Source organism: Hemiscyllium ocellatum, chromosome 4 (genome assembly GCF_020745735.1).
Source record: "Hemiscyllium ocellatum isolate sHemOce1 chromosome 4, sHemOce1.pat.X.cur, whole genome shotgun sequence".
Classification (NCBI taxonomy): domain Eukaryota; kingdom Metazoa; phylum Chordata; class Chondrichthyes; order Orectolobiformes; family Hemiscylliidae; genus Hemiscyllium; species Hemiscyllium ocellatum.
In genome coordinates this window covers 29,055,058-29,076,307 of record NC_083404.1, presented here as the reverse complement: position 1 = coordinate 29,076,307, position 21,250 = coordinate 29,055,058, and the positions used below count along the sequence as shown (strand labels likewise).

The 21,250-nt window shown below is 41.2% G+C and overlaps 1 protein-coding gene across 3 annotated transcripts; it reads right to left on the bottom strand.

The window, feature by feature from the left end:
* Positions 1 to 1,847: 1,847 nt before the first annotated feature.
* LOC132811815 (coiled-coil domain-containing protein 127-like) lies at positions 1,848 to 21,246 on the bottom strand. 3 transcript variants are annotated; one of them, XM_060822853.1, is made up of 3 exons: positions 21,180 to 21,246; positions 6,603 to 6,759; positions 1,848 to 4,417 (listed from the first exon to the last, which is right to left on the bottom strand). In XM_060822853.1, the coding sequence occupies exons 2-3, from the start codon at positions 6,724 to 6,726 to the stop codon at positions 3,738 to 3,740; spliced, it is 804 nt and encodes a 267-aa protein (XP_060678836.1). In that variant the 5' UTR covers positions 6,727 to 6,759; positions 21,180 to 21,246; the 3' UTR covers positions 1,848 to 3,737. The 3 variants fall into 3 exon arrangements, with proteins under 3 accessions (XP_060678836.1, XP_060678834.1, XP_060678835.1); XM_060822851.1 differs by lacking the exon at positions 21,180 to 21,246 and adding an exon at positions 21,055 to 21,168; XM_060822852.1 differs by lacking the exon at positions 21,180 to 21,246 and adding an exon at positions 20,920 to 21,045.
* Positions 21,247 to 21,250: the final 4 nt, after the last annotated feature.

Sequence of the window (21,250 nt, the reverse complement as noted above, 5' to 3'; positions counted from 1 at the left end):
CTAAAGTTCATTTTCCAAACACGGGGATGACAATAGAAAAACTGCTTGCATCTTTTACAATGCACAGACTCCCAAAAGTGTTGGTCACTTTTGAATATTTCCGAAAGTCAGATATTTGTCCTCTAATGCCAGCTCCAAATCATCCATCATCCAATGGCCTGGCAGCAACAGCAGTCCAAACTTAGAAGGCAGGCTTGAAGAAATAGCCTACTGCTTCACTCGATACCAAACTGTCCCAGTTCCTAGTCAACTACAGAGATAGCTCCAGCAGAGTTGCTAAGGGGGAAAAGACACCACATCAGGGTAAATCTTATCTTCTCAGATCTGGGGGCAGCAGAGGGTGAAACAACTTCAGAAACGCCAATGCCAAATACAAGACTACGCTAAGCGAGACAGATACTTTACTTCAAGGAACCAAGTTTGGAATAGGAGCCACCAGAATGACTCTACATGGGTAAGAGGCCTGGTCGATGTGAGGTCAGGTCCAATGACATATAAAGTTCAGGGAGATGCGATGGTCCTGAACAAGCATGTCCACCACATGAAAGCTGCAAACTCACAAACTGTGTAGGAGCAAAATGTGTCTGGCTCCTCGACTGCCTTTCAACTATTCCAGAATCTGTAGATTCTCCTTCTCTGTCAAACATTGAAGATACTTCAGAATCTGAGGTGGAACGGTGGATGTCACCGCCTGAAAAAGAGAATGAATTTCTGCTGAGACACTTGGGCATAAGAGCTACCAAGTGTTGCATGCTGTCCATATCAGAGGCAGAGTTGGAGGACTAAAATGGTGCTAAAAAGCTACAAAAAACTGGCCTATGTCCTTGGACTCAGAGGGGGAGGCTTGTAGTGATTGTAACAAAGTCAATCAGGTGTCCAGCTCAGATGTCTACCCATGTTTTTGATGTCCTAAGGGAGGGGTGGGCACAATGAGGGATGGATTGCTTTGTTTCCTCCTCCAACTCTATTTTGATTTAGTCCCCTCATCTAAGCTGCACATCTTTGGAAAATGGGAGGAAATCAGAGCATCCAGAGGAAATCTACACAGACATGGGGAGAATGTGCAAACTCTACAGACAGTTGCCTGAGACTGGAATCGAACCAGGGTCCCTGGCTTTGTGAGGCAGCAGTGCTAACCACTGAGCCTCCGTACACTTAATGGTAAGGTCTTACGGAGTGTTGCTGAACAAAGAGACCATGGAGTGCAGGTGAAGATGACGTTTGGTATGCTTTCCTTTATTTATCAGAGCATTGAGTATAGGAGTTGGGAGTCATGTTACCGCTGTACAAGACATTATTTAGGCCACTTTTGGAATACTGCATGCAATTCTGTTCTCCTTCCAATGTTGTGAAACTTGAAAGGGTTCAGAAACTATTTACAAGAATGTTGCCAAGGTCAGAGGATTTGAGCTATAGGGAGAGTTTGAATAGGCCGGGGCTGTTTTCCCTGGAGTATCAGAGGCTTAGGGATGACCTTATAGAGGGACAACTTTCTCACGCAAAAGGTGATAAGTGTTTGGAATGAGCTGCTACAGGAAGTGGAGGAGGCTGGTACAATTACAGCATTTAAAAGGCATCTGAATGGATATATGAATAGGAAAGGGTTTGGAGGGATATGGGCCGGGTACAGGCAAATAGGACTAGATTAGGTGAGGATACCTGGTTGGCATGGATGAGTTGGACCGAAGGGTCTGTTGTTGTCTATCAATGACTCTAATTTGATATGAAAACTGGACACAAACCAGGAGACTGATATGGTTACTAAGAAAAGTTTATATACCAGATAAGGTCAAGAAAGATAACATTGATGATATTTGTTTACAGGATAATTTTAATCAGGTCTAGGCATTAATCACTACTTTCTGCATTGAAATTTCATGGAGATAAACAGGAGAAATCTTCTCCAAAAAGATAGACAACAACAAATATTCAACAAGTACAGTGTATGCTTATCTGAAATCCATTTAAAAAAAAAAGAAATTTAGCAGATTTCAAGACTTTTATCCATTTCTTCACACATAATACACTCAAGATTTCAACACCTCACAAAATTCAATATCAGGTCATTTAAAATCCCTTGTACATGATCCAAATTCCATAAATATGCACATAATCCTTAACCATGGTTCTCAATTTATTCAGATCAGCATACCAGAGTAGTTATGAAACAGAGACATTTCCACAAAGCTGCACACAAATGCATCCATCTTCTGAATCCCAAACACAACTGAAGTTGCTCAGTTCACGCTCCCTTTCCCTGATTTGTGAAGCAGTGAATAACCCAGAGCAATCTAAACAATAGATCAATCAACACTACTCTGCCAAAAACATCTACATAAAGCAAACATTATTGAATAAGATGATAGAAACAACATCAATCAGAAAGTGGCAATCTTTATATTGTGCTTACCATCTCAGTTATCAGTTCTCAATTATTCTTCCCAGGTTTTTGGTTGGGTGACCAAAAAAAAGTCATGATACTAAAATAGAAAGTCAAAGTTAATTTCAAACATCTGTTTAAAGGAGATAGGTGGATAATCCTCCAATTTCTTTACTTACAGATCTGTGTTCATGTAGAGGGTGGGTCATCTAAAATGTTCAAAGTTGAGTTAAACAGATTCTTGATCTGCAAGTCAAGGATTATGGGGAGGATGAGCATTAGGGGAAACATCAAAGCTGAATCCACAATCAGATCAGACATTATCTCACTGAATGACAGAACAGGTGCGAAAGGCTGAATAGTCTATTTGACAGTTAAGTGAAAGTGCAATGGATTTTACTTCAATCGCCTGCTTCTCTCCTTTGATAGTGAATGTTGCAACAGACTCCAGCTGAATATGCAGCTGCTTACATTGGTCTTCATATCTCACCCTATGATGACACTATATTTGCATTACAGATTGCAGGGAATGCAAACTGGCAGTAGCCAGTCGAACATCAAAGTCAAACATCACTCTATTTAAACATCACATCCAATCATCTATCTCCTTTAGCTGTAAAAGGAAACAATAAAGATACACTGCAGCCGATGGAGAAGGAAATAAGATGAATTCAAGACAAATTCTATACAGAGAGAAGACTGTACTAACAGAGATAAAGAAAAAGTGAAGTAAAGGAATAATCAAAAATTGACATTTTAACTCAATTTGATAATTGCTGTACTGGCACTTGACAAGTTAATTCCAGGGTACGTGTGCAAAATGTACAAAATTCTTTGACCCACAAAATATAGACAAAGCAGTCACATCATTCATACTAGGAATGCGGGAACTGCTTTCAAAAGAACACAGGAATTGCTGGGCAAAATGCACAGTATAACATGAGCAAATTCCAGTGTGGTGGAGGTCTTTGGGAAGAGAAGGTCCAACGTCAGGTTTCCTGCCACACCAAGAATCATGATAAATTTACCACATCATGTCACATATTGTATCCCAAAATTATTTTCTGAACGAAAACCTAATTTGCATTTCTGAATGTCTCCTTTTAGCAACGTTTGAGATTGATTGACATTCACAACACAAATCCAGCAATTTCATGACATAATTAATGTCTATAGATAGGTTCATGATAATATGCCTTTTTTTTAGTTCTATGCTTAGCAATTTGTGGAGAATCAGAATTAATGGATAACTACTTAATTTAAGTTCAGGATATTTTGTTGACTAATAATGACAGTTATTGGATATCTTTCAGCAATTCCTGGTACAATGATTTTTTTTAGGAAAATCATTGACATTTTAGTCAGCTTGTTTCGTCAATAAGGCTGCTTCGACTTTCTTGAATTTCTGCAGATTAGCTTGTAGCTCCCAGTATGCTAGATACACCCACATTAACCTGCCATTCTGTCTTTTGTCCGTGTTTTGCACATTTGCACAGTGTGTTTCATATTTAAATATGTCGTTCAAGCCAGTTTCGATATCTAATTCTCTCGCAATTGGGTTTCTAACAGCTTGGTTAAGTATTTTCCTTTCTAAGTCCAGTCTTTCTTGTCGTGGTTTGAAGTAGCTACAGAATAGACTTTGTCGATGGACCAGGGAATTTTCAAATTCTTTTATTAGTGCTGTTGCTTTGCTTTGCCACACTGCTTCCCTTTCCATCATGTCATGATACAAAGCTCCTGCTGCTCCAGAATATTGGAGGAAATTTTTTTTCTGTTCTAAATTTACACGTTCTTCTTCCAATTGTTTGCGTTCCTCAACCAGCTGCCGGCTTTGTGCCAACAGGGCTTCACGGTAACTTTGGACTTTACTTTTGAGCTTCTCCTGTTCTAACTCACAATATGCAAGCAAGCGTCGATTCTGAACAATTGTGTCTTCATACTTCAATTTCAGATCTTGTTGTGTTGCGTTTATTATATTCTTGCATTCTGCTCTTACTTGCTTGATCTCCTTCTGGGATTCTCTGGACCAGATCCAGCCTTATAAAATAAAATTGAAACCATAAAATTTAATTCCTTTTTGTTGTTTCCTCAAAAACTGTGGGAAGAATTTCAACCACAGGCCACACATCTCTCTCTCTTTTAAACAGCAGACATCAAGAAATAACTTTAATATTGTGCCATTTGCATCAAATAATGCTAAGATCAAACGGTTTTTACAAATAAATTAAGGACAAAAGGGTAACTAGGGACAGAATAGGGCCCCTCAAAGATCAGCAAGGCAGCTTTTGTATGGAGCCGCAGGAGATGGGGGAGATATTCAATGGGTAATTTACATCAGTATTTACTGTGGAAAAGGACATGGAAGATGTAGATGGTGACATCTTGAAAAATGTCCATATTTCAGAGGAGGAAGTACAGGATGTCTTGAAATGCATAAATGTGGATAAATCCCTAGGATCTGATCAGGTGTACCCTAGAACTCTGTGGGAAGCTAGGGAAGTGATTGCTGGGCCTCTTGCTGAGATACTTGTATCATCGATAGTCACAGGTGAGGTGCTGGGAGCGTGGAGGTTGGCTAATGTGGTGCCATTGTTCAAGAAGGGTGGTAAGAAAAAACAGGGAACTATAGACCAATGAGCCTGACGTCAATGGTGGGCAAGTTTAGATTAGATTAGATTAATTACTTACAGTGTGGAAACAGGCCCTTCGGCTCAACAAGTCCACACCGACCCGCCGAAGCGTATACCACCCAGACCCATACTCCTACATTTACCCCTTACCTAACACTACGGGCAATTTATCATGGTCAATTCACCTAACCTGCACATTTTTGGATTATGGGAGGAAACTGGAGCACCCGGAGGAAACCCACGCAGACACGGGGAGAATGTGCAAACTTCACACAGAGAGTCGCCTGAGGTGGGAATTGAACCCTGGTCTCTGGCGCTGTGAGGCAGCAGTGCTAACCACTGTGCCACCGTGCCGCCCACTAAGTTATTGGAGGGAATCCTGAGAGACAGGATGTACATGTATTTGGAAAGGCATGGACTGATTAGGGATAGTCAACATGGCTTTGTGGTTGGGAAATCATGTCTCACAAACTTGACTGAGATTTTTGAAGAAATAACAAAGAGAATGGAGAGCAGAGCGATATATGTAATCTATATAGACTTCAGCAAGGCGTTCAACAAGGGGAAGGTTAGATCTCATGGAATACAGGGAAAACTCTCCATTTGGATACAGAACTGGTTCAAAAGTAAAAGTCAGAGGGTGGTGGTAAAGGGTTGTTTTTCAGCCTGGAGGCCTGGGACCAGTGGAGTGCCACAAGGATCGGTGCTAGGTCCACTACTTTTCATCATTTATATAAATGATTTGGATATGAGCATAAGAGGTACAGTTAGTAAGTTTGCAGATGACATCAAAGTTGGAGGTGTAGTGCATAGCGAAGAGGGTTACTTCAGAGTACAACAGGATCTGGACCAGATGGGCCAATGGGCTGAGGAAAGCAGATGGAGTTTAATTTAGGTAAATGCGAGGTGTTGCATTTTGGGAAAGCAAATCTTAGCAGGACTTATACACTTAATGTTAAGGTCCTAGGGAGTGTTGCTGAACAAAGACTTTGGAGTGCAGGTTCTTAGCTCCTTGAAAGTGAAGATAATGAAGAAGGCATTTCGTATGCTTTCTTTTATTGGTTAGAGTATTGAGACTAGAAGTAGGAAGGTCATGTTGCGGCTGTACAGGACATTGGTTCGACTACTTTTGGAATAGTATGTGCAATTCTGGTCTCCTTCCTATCCTATGACTCTATGACTATCATTGGGATGAGTGAGATTAGAGTCAGAGATGTTCAGCATGGAAACAGACCCTTCGGTCCAACCCGTCCATGCCAACCAGATGTCCCAACCCAATCCAGTCCTACCAGTCAGCACCCGGCCCATATCCCTCCAAACCCTTCCTATTCATATATCCATCCAAATGCCTCTTAAATGTTGCAATTGTGCCAGCCTCCACCATTTCCTCTGGCAGCTCATTCCATACACGTACCACCCTCTGCATGAAAACGTTGCCCCTTGGTTTAAAAAAAATCATGGAAAATGTTTGAAATACTCACTATGCTCCCAAACATACTTTTCATAAACTCCAGAAGTTCCATTTTACAATGCTAAATGAAAGGTTGCCACAAACATATCACAGCACATAAATCTAAATTTACAACACTTACGAAAGGCAGCCAGTCCCAGCATAGGCACCAGCAAAGCATAATTCCATTTGCTTCCATCACCTCCACCATCGCGGTGATTAGGGAAAATATTCCATTGTTGTTCTGGTACATTGAGATTATTCATGAAGTCACAGTTTGCTAGCAATAGCAATAATATCTGGATTCAAGAAGCAGAAAACACAAAGGAAATTAAACAAAACACATTATGCAGAATAGCAAAGAAAGAGGTAATTTGGGCCAACATGTCTATCCTGGCAATTATGTTCCATCCAGGTCTATCCCTATTCTCAAACTTTGTCACAATCTTATTTTGCTATGGCTCCAATTGTTTCTCCTCCTTATACTTACCTACTTTCATTTTGAATAAATCTATATTATCCACCTCAATTATTCCTGGAATTGGAAAATTCAATCCTCATATCTTTCAGGATAAAAGATGCTTCTTCTGAATTCCCTCTTTGATTTCCTGGTAATTGCCTTATATTGATAATCTCCAGTTTGCTCTTCCTGACAAATGGGAACACACTGTCTATGCTACCAATACTTTTCAGAATGTTAGAGGTCCCTATTAGGTAACTCTCCTGCCTTTACTTTTCATGGGAAATAAAAAGAGATCTAGGCTGCTCACCATTGTCCAATTGGTATAATGCATCAGCTTTGGTATCATTCTTGAAAACTTTTGATTTAAACATTCAATAGCTTGTACTAAATTATTTTTGTAAGTAACACTGGGATATCAGTTAAAATGGGAATTTGTGACCAACAAGCTTTATGATTCAACAGTCATACTACAAGTCAAAACATGCTTGACTTTCAAATGCAGAACCGTATCTCCAAATTCTAACAAAGTGGTCAAGGCAAAGGCAACTGAACCACCAATTTAACTGGTCAAAATATTTTTAAAACGATGATGGATTTCTGCTATTTTGTACTATTATCTGCTCCTCCCAATATGTGAGCATAATTTTAATTAAAACAAATGGTCTGGAGGTAACTTGTGTGAACTGGAATTGCTTAATGTAGCAGTAATAACAGAAGTTTTATTTTCCGTCTCTCTTGTGCTCTTGCATTTTTCAGTATCTCTATATAAAATTCAATGCCATTAAAGTCAATAACACTGTAGCTGCCAGTTCCCAAACTGTGGTAGCTTATTACTTACTTAATTCCTTTGTTTGTTCCTATATGTACTTCCACCGACCTAACCTAAGCAGATTAGTTCTCATTCCTGATGAAGGGCTTACGCCCGAAATGTTGATTCTCCTGCTTCTCGGATGTTGCCTGACTGGCTGTGCTTTTCCAGCTCCACACTCTCGACTCTGCATTTCCCATCTCTCTGCCCATTTTCTAATCCACGTTAGGCTTGGATTAGAACTTCATGAATAGCATAATACAATTATGCCGCAACTTAGAAGTGTGCAGGCAGATAAGGATGGGTGACCATGCAGTCTAAGAAAACTGGCAGTTAGTATAGATACCTCTGCTAATAAATGGATTTTCCACTTTGGGCACTAGTGAGTGCAATCAGTTGTGCTGGAGGAGAAGAAGAGTGGAGAGCAGTAACAGTAGGGAACACTTTAGTCAGACATTTCTGCAGCTGTAAACATGACTCCAACAATGTATGTTGCCTCCCTAGTGCCAAGGTCAAGGATGCCACGGAACAACTGCATGATCGGCTTTTGGGATAGTTTGAACAGCTAGAGCCTGTGGTCCATGTTGGCATTAATTAATTAAGTAAGAAGATAGATGAAATCCTGAAAGCAATTTTCAGAACGCTCATAAAAAGACTGAAAAACAAGACCTCCAAAGCAGTAAACTCACAAATACAAAGTTCCAAGTGGTAGTGATCATAGAAACAGAAGTGAGCAATTTAACATATGGTTAGAAAACTGGTTTAGAATGGAGGTCATGAGATTTCTGAAGTATTATGATTGGTTCTAGGCCTCCTGTATAAGATTGACAGGGTGGATCGTAGCAGGACCAGGAATACCACTTACAGGGGAGATTTAGTAATGCTGCTGAGAAACTTTAAACTAATGTGACAGGGAAGGGGAACAGAAGAGAGAACTCAGATTAGTGAGTTCTAAAAGTAGAAGAGTAATAAGCAAAACCAGAAGTCAGATGAAGTAACGACAAGCATCAAATAGGATCAAAATGGAAAACAATATTTAAAGGAAATAAAGGTACTCCATTTGAGTGTATGTAGCATTATTTCCAAAAATCTTTAAGATGTAAATGCAAACACTGAGGTGTTTGATTGTTATTAGAGTGACAGAGATTGAAAATTGAATATCCAAAGTTACTGATGTTATGAAGTTAAAGGTGCGTACTGTACCTTTAAGAGAGAGTGAAAGCTGGCAAGCACCTGTCATGTCAGAGTGTGCTGCAAAGTTGAAAGATGTAATATTTTGGCTGTAACCTAGATAACAGTCGTTTTCACACAGTTCGAATTTAACCAGTTTAAATTATGCCCCAAGAGACGTAAACCCAATCAAATTTGAACTTTACTGTTTTGACAACATCGAACCAATGAGACGATCCGATGTTTTGGGGTATAAAAAAACAGGCATTTTGGACAGTTAGCCAGAAAGAGCACCACCTGCCATTGTCAGGCTGTCAGAAAACATTCTCTAAAAAAAGGTACCTATTTTCATAGGAAAAATCTTTGCAGCAGAAGACTGAAGAGGACCCAAGGTGATATCCAAACAGAGGAAGATTGACACTGGAGATGACAGCCGCTGTCTGGTTTTGAAACTTGAGTTGCTGTAAATTTAATAGCAGCTTTATTGGATCAGACATCATTATAGAGTGGGAGGTAGATAACACACGTTTAAGAGAAAGGAGGCTTAGAGTTCTAAATAGTTGTTGTTTAATGTTCATTTTAGAGTTAATGAATGAAATTGTTATTTTTTTTCTAGAAGTAGTGGAAGTTGGGAATTCTCTGTCACTCATACTGTAACAGATTACGAGGCAAGACGAGCTATTCTGTGTGTTTAGTTTAATTAGCAGAATGGTTTACCATCATGTCATAAGACTGAGAAGTTGGTGACATCATGGCAACATCACTGGACTAGTAATCTAGAACCCTAGGTTTATGTTCTGGGGACAGAAGTTTGAATCCTCCCACTTCAGACAACAAAATTTGAAGTCAATAAAATCTGGAATAAAAAGCCAGTTTAATAGTGACCATGTAATCACTGTCACTCATTGTTAAAAACCCATCCAATTCATTCATTTCGAAATGGCAATTTAGTGTCCTTATATGGTCTGACAGCATCTGACTGGGAAAATATAGATGGGCAATAAATGCTAGCCTGGTCAGCGATGCCATGCAATGATTGAATTTGTTTTTACAAAATCTATATTTAGGAGAGATAGGCAACATAGCACTCTTAGTAAGGGACAACATCAGTATAATAGTTCAACAGGGTCTCCAATCAAAGGATCAAGATTGAGAATTAGTCTGGATAGAGCTAAAAAACAGCAAAAGAACGCAAACTTTTGCAGGGATTTATGGAATAGTAATTTGCTGTTCTATAATGTTGGGCACATTATAGACTTTTGTAATTTGGGTAATACAGTAATAATAGATAATTTCAGTTTACACATGAACTAGACTAATCAAGTCGACTCTAATGCTGCAGCAGATGAGTTCTGAGAGTATTTCCGAGGTGGGTTTCTGGAACAATGTGTTAACAATGAGGGATTTGGCAATTGTGGGTGTGGTATGTAATGACGAAGCGGTCAGTAATAACCTTGCTGTCAAGGCAGCTTTGAGAAACACTGACAATAATTTTACATGGGGGGGTGGGGGGATAGTTGAATGGTTACAGTTCGAATCTGATATAGTTCATTCTGAGACTAGGTTCTTATATCCGAACAAAAGCAACAATGAAGGTACTTAATGGGGGAGTAAAACTGGAGTAAAGGTTGACTGGGGTGGTTTGTGAAAATTCACTAAAGGATTTAACAAAAGACAGGCAATGGCTAGTATTTAAAGAAATATTTCCAGGCTTACAATAGATTCCTCCAAGGCATAAAAGTCAAAGGGTAAATAAACATGACTAATAAAAGTTAAAGACTGAAGTCGATCGGAGGTAGTAGCTTGTCAGAATGCCTGAAATAGAGGTAAGCCTGAGAACTGGGAGCAGTTTAGGATCCAGCAAAAACATGTCAAGAAATTCATAAGGAAGGGAAAAGAGAATTTGTACGTTAGCTAGCAAGGAACATGAAGGTGAGCTGAAAATGCTTCTAATAATACATAAAAGGAAAAAGATCAGCAAGGATAAATGTGGGCACATTACAGTTGGGGATAAATGGAAGCAAAACTAAATAGTTACTTTGCATTCGCCTTCAAGGAAGATACAGAAAGATCCCTAAAATATTCAGGAACCAAGGGATTTGTGCAACTGAAGAGCTAAAAAAAATCAGTACAGAGGTAGTAATTGAAAAATTAGTTGAATTAAAGGTTGATAAATATCCTAGATGAGGTCAGTCCATCCCAGATTGCTGAACAAAGTAGCAAAAGAAATTGTGAATGCATCAATAGAAGAAAGAACAAAGAGTACAGCACACTAGAGGCCCTCGATGTTGTGCCGACTTTTTAACCTACTTTAAGATGAAACTAGCCTGCAGACCCTACATTTTACTATCATCCACATGCCTATCCAAGAGTCACTTAAATGTCCCCAATATATCTGACTATACTACCACTGTTGGCAGTGCATCCCATGCACCCACCACTCTCTGGCATCTTCCCTAAACCTTCCTCCAATCATCTTAAAATTATGCCCCTTGTGATAGCCATTTCCACCCTTGCAATAAGACTCTGGCTATCCACACTCTATCTATGTCTCTCATCAGCTTGTAGACCTCTATCAAGTCACCTCTCATCTTTCTTCGCTCCAATGGTCCCTCTCCCCAGTGAATACTGAAGCAAAGTATTCATTAAGGACCTGCCCTACTTCCTCCAACTCCAGGCACAAGTTCCTTCCACGATCCCAGATTGGCCTTACCCTCTCTCTGGCCATCCTCTTGTTCCTCACATAAGTATAGAATACCTTGGGGTTTCCTTAACCCTACCCGCTTAAAGCTTTTACATACGCTATTCTAGCTCTTCTAAGTCCATTCTTCTGTTCCTTTCTGGCTACCTTGTAACCCTCGAACACCCTGTGTGATCCTTGCTTCATCAGCCTTAAGTAAGCTTCCTTCTTCCTCTTGACTAGACGTTCCACATCTTGTCATCAAAGGTTCCTTCACCCTACTATCTCTTCCATACTTCAATGGGATAAACCTATCCAGCACTCGCAGTAAGTGCTCCCTAAATAACCTCATTTCTGTTGTGCATTACCCTGAGAATATCTGTTCCCAATTTATGCTCCACAGTTCCTGTTGTGATGAAGCTGCTCCTTTAACAAGGTTTTGTTGTCCTTGGCTTCTTTTGATCAGAGAGGTCATAAGCAACACAGACTCCGAAAAGTCCAGGGTTGAAGGGTTTTAGGGCCAATTTGATAATAACTAACAGATACTGCCTCAGACAGAAGGCTTTCAAGTTAAAAACACAAACACTTGTACAACGAAAGGGGAGTGGCCAGTTCTTACAGCTCGGCTTTTCGCTGGTTTGCTTTGCTTTTTAGCAATAGTACAAAAAATGCTGTTGGACCCAAAGAAGCAGGTCCAGGCTGGTACTCTCTCTCTGTCTTCTATCCTGCAAGAACCAGTGCTTGATTTTACCTTTTGTGCCAAGAGGTGTTTATGGGGATTTTGCAAGTATTTGGAGCAGCATTATTACATTGGGATGATCTGTTGAGTATAAGTTATTCGGGATATTCTGTTTTCTGTTGTTGGTATTTCATTCAGTAATCTTGTAAATAAACTCTGTTTTGTTTAAAGCTAAGTGGTTTGACCAGCAGCATTATTCCTGGAATAGCCACCTTACACCTGCTCAAAACAACTAACAAAGTTAGAGTGAGCTACCTTCTTGAAATGTTTTGAGGGGTCTGGCCTGGTCCATAACACTGCCTAATAGCATTTTAATTCCTCCTCCCTCAATTAAATGCTTTCACATACCACCTGCACCTATCCCTCTCCAGGACTATAGTTCAAGTCAGGGAGTTGTGAAAGGAAATGCTCTCCCACTGAGAGATCTGACACCTGCCCTGGTTCGTTGCCAAGCACCAAATCCAATATGGTCTCCCCTCTAGTTAGCCTATCTACATATTGAGTCAGGAATCTTTGCTGGGGACACACCTGACAAAGTCTACTTCACCCAAACTATTTGTATCGTCATCTTTCACAAGTCTATAGATTTCTAGAAAGTTTCCTGCTTTTGTAAGGTAGTAGTTGTAAACCTATTTAAAAATGGGTGAAGAAGAGGATGAAGACTGGAGAACAACAGGCCTGTTAGCTTGATATCTATAGTAGGGAAAATGTTAGAATCTATTATAATAAATATGTGAACTGAAAAACTAAGAATAACAAAATTGGGCAGAGTGAACATGGAATTGTTAAAGGGACATCATATTTGGTAAACCTGTTGGAGATTTTGGTGGATGTTACTTGTAACATAGACAAAGGAGAACTAATTTATGCATTATATTTGGATTTTCAGATGGTTTGCAATAAGGTTGCCACACAGGCTAGTAAATAAAATTAAAAATGGGATTAAGGGAATATACTGGTATGGATTAAGAAAGAATTAAATAGATAGAAAGTAAACAGCAGGAATACATGGATTGTTTTCAGAATGGCAGGCCGTCAATAGTGAAGCGATATAAGGATCAGTACAAAGGTCCACAACTGTTCATAATCTACACAAATGATTTGGATGTGGGGACAAACTGAAATATTTTGAAATTTTATAGTGATACCAAACTGGAATGCAAGAATGTTTCAAGGGGACTTGGACAGTGAATTTGCTAGAATATGGCATATAGAAGGTAATGTAAATAAATGATCAATAACACGAATATTCAACATTGTTTTTTCAACAAAGGCATAATATTTCTTAAATGATGATGATTGGGAAGTATTGGTATCCAAAAGGATCTAGGTTGTTGTCAATTAGTCACTAAAAGCCAGACTGCAGCTGCAGCAAGCAATTATGAATGAAAACTATATTAGCATTCATTTTGATAGGTTTTAAGTATATATCTAAATATGTCTTGCTGCATTTGTATGGAGTCTTTGTGAAAACTCACCTCAAGTACCATGTATAGCTTTAGTCTCATGTCCAAGGAAGGTTACACTTGCTACAGAAGGAGTGCTACCAAGGTTCACCAGATTAATTCCTGGGATGGCAGATCGCCAATGAGAAGAGATTACATTCCAAAGAAAACTTAATTGGACTCGAAATATTAACTCGGTTTCCCTCTCCACAGTTGCTATCAGTCCCAAGTTTCTCTAATACTTTTTATTTTCACTTCACAACTTCTACATCCTGAATACTATGCTTTTATTTGAGGAAACAATTTGAGTTCTCCAGAATTTTGAAGAATGAGAAGTGATTTCACTGAAACTTACGAAATTCTTAGAGCGTGACAGGATGGATATAGGTAGAATGTTTGCTGTGGCTGGTGACTCTAGAATCAGGGAACGGATATTCAGGATAATCAGCAGGCCATTTAAGACATTTAATGAGGAATTTCTTCATTCAGAGGGTGGTGAATCGTTGGAACTCTCTACCCTTAATACTGTGAAACCTCGGTCATTGAGCAGGTTCAAGGCAGAAAGTGGTGTGTTCCTGAAAACTAATGACCTTAGAGATAGGATGAGAGTGCGCAAAATTGGCACTGAGGAGATGATCAGCCATGATGTAGAATGTAATTTTCCACAGTTGCCTTCACAGTTTACCAAAACTACTTTTACATGGCCAGCAAGTTGTTTTCTTATAGCTAAGTCTAAATTAACTACAAACAAGAGCAAAAACATACTTTAGACGTGTTTTAGTCACTTCAAAGTGGATTGGCACATACTGAAGTTTTGAAAGGCACTATATGAATTCAGTCATTCTTCTTCATTCACATTGATTCAGCATTAGGCACTTTCAAATTAGACAGACAAAGCAATGAACATAACTAAACACGGCTTGTTTGGGTGGATTTCACATCAGATCATTATCAAAGTATATCATTTTTTGTAGAACAGAAATACTACAGTGCTAGAAAATTATGTCCTGCATGAATTTTAAGAATATTGGAATGAGTCCTGCTGCAAAAGTAAGTGTTAATAATGCAAGCCCTTACCCAATGAACTCTCTACTAAAAGTTAAGTCTGAAAATTTGGAGCACAAGTACCTTTGTAACAATATAACTGGTTTGCCACGCAGACTGATTCCAACAGTGTGGGCCCAATTCCCACACCAGCTTTGGTTATCCTGTAGGACTCTACTTCTCAATCTCTCCCCTCTGAGACGTGGTTACCCTGATCTTAAACCATCACCAGTAGCTTTTCTCTCTAATGAACAATAGCCTATGGCAACTTTGACTCTACTTTTCAATTCTTAATGTTATTATAATCAAACTCTCTGACCCAGAACAGTAATAATTTGGAACATTCAATCCCATTCCTGCAAGTTGTTAATGATTTGAAATTAAAAAACCAAAACCTTTTTAAAAATCTTACTTTTCTTGTTTGTTTTTCTCTCTCTAATTCATTCTTCATTTTCCTCTTTCTGCACTTCATAGGGTTATAATCACCATCTCTTTCTCTGCTTCTTTCTTAAGTCCCATTAGTTAAGGGGACACATTATCAATCCTTTGAGCAATGGTCCCAGCACCCTGTTCCCCTTGTACTATTGCTATCAGCTCCGAATTTAATAATTTATGGGATGATTTTATTTTAAAATGATTTTAATTTCACAACTGCTGGGTGCAGGAAAACCATTATATGATAACGATGACTGCATGATCCTTCAGAAAGATCAGTCCCAGAAGTCTATACATAGATAATCACATTTAATAATATTTTGAGTATGGAAGTGACCAAATGTAATAACAAATCACTAAACCAAATTCGTATAATTGAAACTTCAATGTAAAATATGCAAGGGTTACGATCATAAAATTACTAGATATTGTGTACTTAAAAAAGCAGATCTGTTGTTCTCAAGACAGGGTATCAAGTCTGTTATGTGATTTGATCTTGTACTAAATAAACCAACATCAGGTTGTAGCTATTCTGGTTGTCAAGCAATGAGAGGTTTGATTTTGAAAATATATGTTGCACTGAGGAAATTGATGTTAACACTGTATTGTTTCAATGGGCTTCATTCCTGTCTGAAGTCCAGTGTGCAAAAAAATGTGGATCTCCATACTGCACCTCTGTCTGGCGAGTCGACATTAATGCTAGATTCACCACATATGCTCATTTTATCTTACCTTAAATTACCTCACATAACTCACTTTACTCCTGTAGTTACTTAACAAGTGCATATCATTCGATAAGCAAGGAAGTATGGCATTCACAACAAACAACACTTGTGTATTCTGCATTTTGGTATCCACTTTAACACCAAATGCAGAAATATTATACAAAAAACCGAAAGAATTGCAGATACTGGAAATCTGAAACAAAAACAAAAATTACTGGAAAATATCAGCATGTCTGGAAGCACCTGTGGAGAGAAATCAGAGTTAATGTTTTGGTTCCAGTGACCCTCCTTCAGAACAGAAATATTAAAGAATAAGCATGTAAGTTAGCTCGCTGAGCTTGAAGGTTTGTTTATGGTGACGAAACATCTGTATTATCAACCTGAGCTACTAATCCTCTCAAAAATCGCTAATATTAAAGAATGCTTCTCATGGCTGGGAAATTATTGAGTACTAAGATCACATGATCAAGTCTACAAATTTTTGTTTATACTAATTAGAAATGCATTTAACTTTATCTTGATTCTTAATTCTAAAATGTTTAGGTAATGATGAAAGAATTACACGTATGTCTCACACTTCATGTCTCAGCAGCACCCGATAGCCAATATAGTAATTTTGACTCCTACTTATATCTTTTCACTAGGGCTCCCTGATTGAAACAGGTTAACAGCCCCAATCAGGAAACTCATATTTTATGATGTCCACCTGGCTGACCTTGTTACAATCATTACAGTGGTGATGCAGGAAACTTTGCAGGCTAATGTGCACATAACAATCTCCTGGAAACAACAACTGATATAGTCACATCTGTTGGTTCATACTTCATAATGTCTCAGGCACCACCATTACCACATAAAAACCGAAAAAACAGCGGGTGCTGTAAATGGGAAACAAAAACAAAAGTTGCTGGAAATGTTCAACAGGTCTGGCATCATAGAATCACAGATGTACAGCACGGAAACAGACCCTTTGGTTCAACTCGTCCCTGCCGACTGGACATCCCAAACTAATCTAGTCCCATTTGCCAGCACTTGGCCTATATCCCTCTGATACCTTTTCTATTCATGTATCCATCCAGACACCTTTTAAATATTGTAATTGTACCAGCCTCCACTGCTTCCTCTGGCAGCTCGTTCCACACATGCACTACCCTCTGCGCGAAATCAGAGTTAGCATTTCAGATAAAGTGACTTTCCCTAGAACTGTTGGTAACTATGAAAAGGTTTGGATGCCTTATGTGGCACAGTGGTTAGCACTGCAGCTTCACAACGCCAGGAACCTGGGATTAATTATGGACATTGGTGAGTGTCTCCATACCGGCATTGTCAAAGAGTCTGAAACCTGAGATCACAACCAATGAGGAATTCAAGGATTGAGAAAGGTTTTGGTGCTCTGTGATCTCAACCTGTCTGTGGTCCATGACTCACCATGGCACATTAGGCCACTGAATCAATCACAGTAATGACCTCATTTCATCTGATCATCTCCCCCTTATTACCTCCCAGCTGATAGTTCCCCAGCCTGGCACACCTCACTTCCACCTCCTTGCAAAAATTCACAAACAGGACTGACAGGACAGACCCATTATTTCAGCCTGCTCCTGCCCCTCAGAATTCATCTCTTCCTACCTTGACTCTATCCTTAGTATCCAAGGGCCCAAACATACCATCCAGGTGAAGCAGCGCTTTACCTACACTTCTCACAATCTACAAACCCACCAACTCCCATAGCTACCTGAATTACACTAACTCACACCCTACCTCTCACAAAAATGCTATCTCGTATTCCCAATTCCTCTGCATCCGCCACATCTGCTCTCAGGAGGACCGGTTCCACCACAGAACACACCAGATGGCCTCCTCATTCTACCTGGTCCAGACCCTGCCCACATATATCCATGATTCCTCTCACGCTTTATGCCAGATTTGGAATTTCCAGTTTGCAGGCCCCAGCCGCCTCCTCTTTACTGTGCAATTCCTTTGCACGTCCATCTGTCACCCAGATAGGCTCAGGGCTCTCTGCTTCTTCCTGCAGCAAAGGCTGTCCCCACCCACTTCCACTCTTCTCCATTTGGCCGAGCTCAACAACTTCTCTTTTACTTCCTCTCATTTTGTTCAGGTCAAAAGTTTGGCTATGGACACAGCATTGGCCCCAGCTATGCCAGTCTCTAAGTGGGATATGTAGAACATTACTCTTTCCAGTCCTATTTCGGCCTCCAATAATAACTTTTCCAAGGATATTTCGAAGATATCACTGGTGCTGTTTCTCTCCCTTGAGACAACAGTGCTGAGGAATCCACGGTTGAGAAAGAAGGTGAACGTGACAAGGGGACTTGGAAAACTTAATCAATTTTGCTTCCAATTTCCACTCTACATTCACTTTCATCTGGTCTATATCGGACTCCTCCCTTCCCTTCCTTGACATTTCTGTTTCCATTTCTGGGGACAGACTAGCCACTAATAACCACTGTAAACCCACCGACACCCACAGCTACCTGGGCAATACATCCTCACACCCTGCTTCCTATAAAGACCCCATTCCATTCTTCCAATTCCTCCATCTCCATCGCATATGTTCCGATGAGGCCAACTTCAACTAGGGAGCCTCTGAAACGTTCACCTTCTTCCTCAACTGTGGATTCCCATGCACAGTTGTCGACAAGGCCCTCAACTAGGTCTGACCTATCTCCTGCACTTCCGCCCTCACCTCATCTCGTCCCATCAGCAACAGCTATTGGGTTCCCTTTGACTTACCCACCATCCCACCAGAATCGACACAAAGAGACCATCAGCCGGTATTTCTACCACATCCAGCAAGATGCCACCACCCAACACTTATTCCCTTCCCCTCCCTTGTCTGCCTTCTGCAAAGTCTGTTCCCTCTAGGACATCCTGGTCCACTCTTCCTTCACTCCCAACATCTTCCCTCCCCACCACCATGCCCCCTCCCACAACAGCCCCACGACACCTACCCCTGCAACCGCCAAAGATGTAACACTGGCCCATTTATCTCCTCCCTCCTTAGTATCCAAGGGCCCAAACATACCATCCAGGTGAAGCAGCGCTTTACCTACACTTCTCACAATCTACAAACCCACCAACTCCCATAGCTACCTGAATTACACTAACTCACATCCTACCTCTCACAAAAATGCTATCTCGTATTCCCAATTCCTCTGCATCCGCCACATCTGCTCTCAGGAGGACCGGTTCCACCACAGAACACACCAGATGGCCTCCTTCTTTAAAGACCGCAATTTCCTCTCCCATGTAGTTGAAGATGCTCCCAAAGCATCTCATCCACGTCCTGCACCTCCGAACTCGAACTCCACCCCTCTAACCGCAACAAGGACAGAACTCCCCAGTCCTCATCTTCCACCCCACCAACCTCCGCAAAAATCGCATCATTCGCCGAGATCTCCGCTACCTCCAAACGGACCTCACCTGCAGGGTTATATTTCCCTCCCTACCCCTATCCGCGTAGTCTCTCCATGACTACCTGGTTAGGTCCACGCCCCCCCCCTCCACCGAACAACCCACCATCCCTCCTTGCACCTTTCCCTGACACCACAGGAATTGCAAAACCTGTGCCCACACCTCCCTCCTCACCTCCATCCAAGACTCCAAAGGAGCCTTCTCCATCCATCAAAATTTCACCTGCACTTCCACACGTTATTTATTGTATCCGTTGCTCCTGATGTGGTCTCCTCTACATTGGGGAAACCGACATCTTCTCACAGAGAGCCTCAGAGAACATCTCCAGGACACCCGCACGAATCAACCCCACTGCCCGTGGCCGAACATTTCAACTCCCCCTCCCACTCTCCTGAGGACATGCAGGTCCTGGGCCTCCTTCATCACCATTCCCTCACCACCGGACACCTGGAGGAAGAATGCCTCATCTCCTGCTTCAGACCCTTCAACCACATGGCATGAATGAGAACCTCACCAGCTTCCTCATTCCCCTCCCCAACCTTACTCCAGTTCCAACCTTCCAGCTCAGCACCATCCTCATGACCTGTCCCACCTGTCACTCTTCCTTCCCACCTACCTGCTCTACCCTCCTCTCTGACCTATCATCTTCATTCCCACCTCCAACCACCTACTGCACTCTCAGCTACCTTTTCCCTAACCCCACCCCCCTCCCATTTATCTCTCCACCCCCGAAGCTTCCAGCCTCGTTCCTGATGACAGGAACATCGATTTTCCTGCTCCTCAGACGCTGCCTGACCTGTTGTGTTTTTCCAGCACATTCTAATCTTGCCATGTTAACACCAACTTGTTCCCTGGCCAACATCTCTGTCTCAGGCTTACTGCAGTGTTTCAGCCAAGTTCAGTGCAAACTGGAAAAACAACACCTCATTTTCCACTTGGGCACCATGCAGCCCTCCAGACTCAATAACAGTTCAATAGTTTTAGGGCCTGAACTCCCTTATGTCCTAGCCCTCTGTCACATACGCCAGGCCTTGTTATCATATGGTCTGCCATTAGTCACTACATACCATTAGCCACTAACAGTGCCCATTCACAGCTATTCACTTTCCGAGCCAGATTGTTATCCATTCCTTTGTCTGTCCAACTGTTCTTCTCTCTTCGGGCCAACTATCACTTAGACCATAAGACTCAGGAGTGGAAGTAAGCCCATTTGGCCCATCAGTTACTCTGTTGCCCTCCCCCTTACCCAATCTTCTGCATGTAAACCGACATTTTTCTGGCTACCATCATTTCTGAGGGAGGGTCACCGGTCCCAAAAACTTAACTGATTTCTCTCCGCAGATGCTGTCAGACCTGCTGAGTTTTTTTCCCCCCCAACAACTTGTGTTTTTGTCCCTGGGTAGGTCCTATCCCAGCAGAGATGGACAGCACAATGGCACAGAGCCAGGAAAGAGTTACCCTGGATGCACATGCAGTGCAGACCCCATTAAATCTTCCCTTCTGTCATTTTCTGACCTGGTCTCGATGGCGCAGCACTTCACTGAGCTCCAGCTACCACCCCACCCCCCTGTGTGAGGGAGAAGCACAGGGTGACCTGCTGCACCAAGTTCTCTTCTGAATCCGTTCTGTTTCATACAATGACAACTTTACCTAATTTGTTTCTCTTTTTGCTGCACCAGGATGTAGTTCTGGTTCCCTCCCGTTTATCCGGAACGGAAAGACTCTGACATATCTCCTCCCCCACCCCGGAATGGATTGGTGCGCCACGGACATACCCCGGGAATGGATTGGTCCACCGCCGACCTGCCCCATATCCCCGGGAATGGACCAGGCCAACCGTTCCCCG

Excerpts from the sequence above, each read along its gene's own strand:
- LOC132811815 (XM_060822853.1), bottom strand. The coding sequence starts at position 6,726 with ATGAATAATCTCAATGTACCAGAACAACAATGGAATATTTTCCCTAAT. Across the intron at positions 4,418-6,602 it reads GCTGGGACTGGCTGCCTTTC|GCTGGATCTGGTCCAGAGAA; the intron begins GTAAGTGTTGTA and ends TTATTTTATAAG.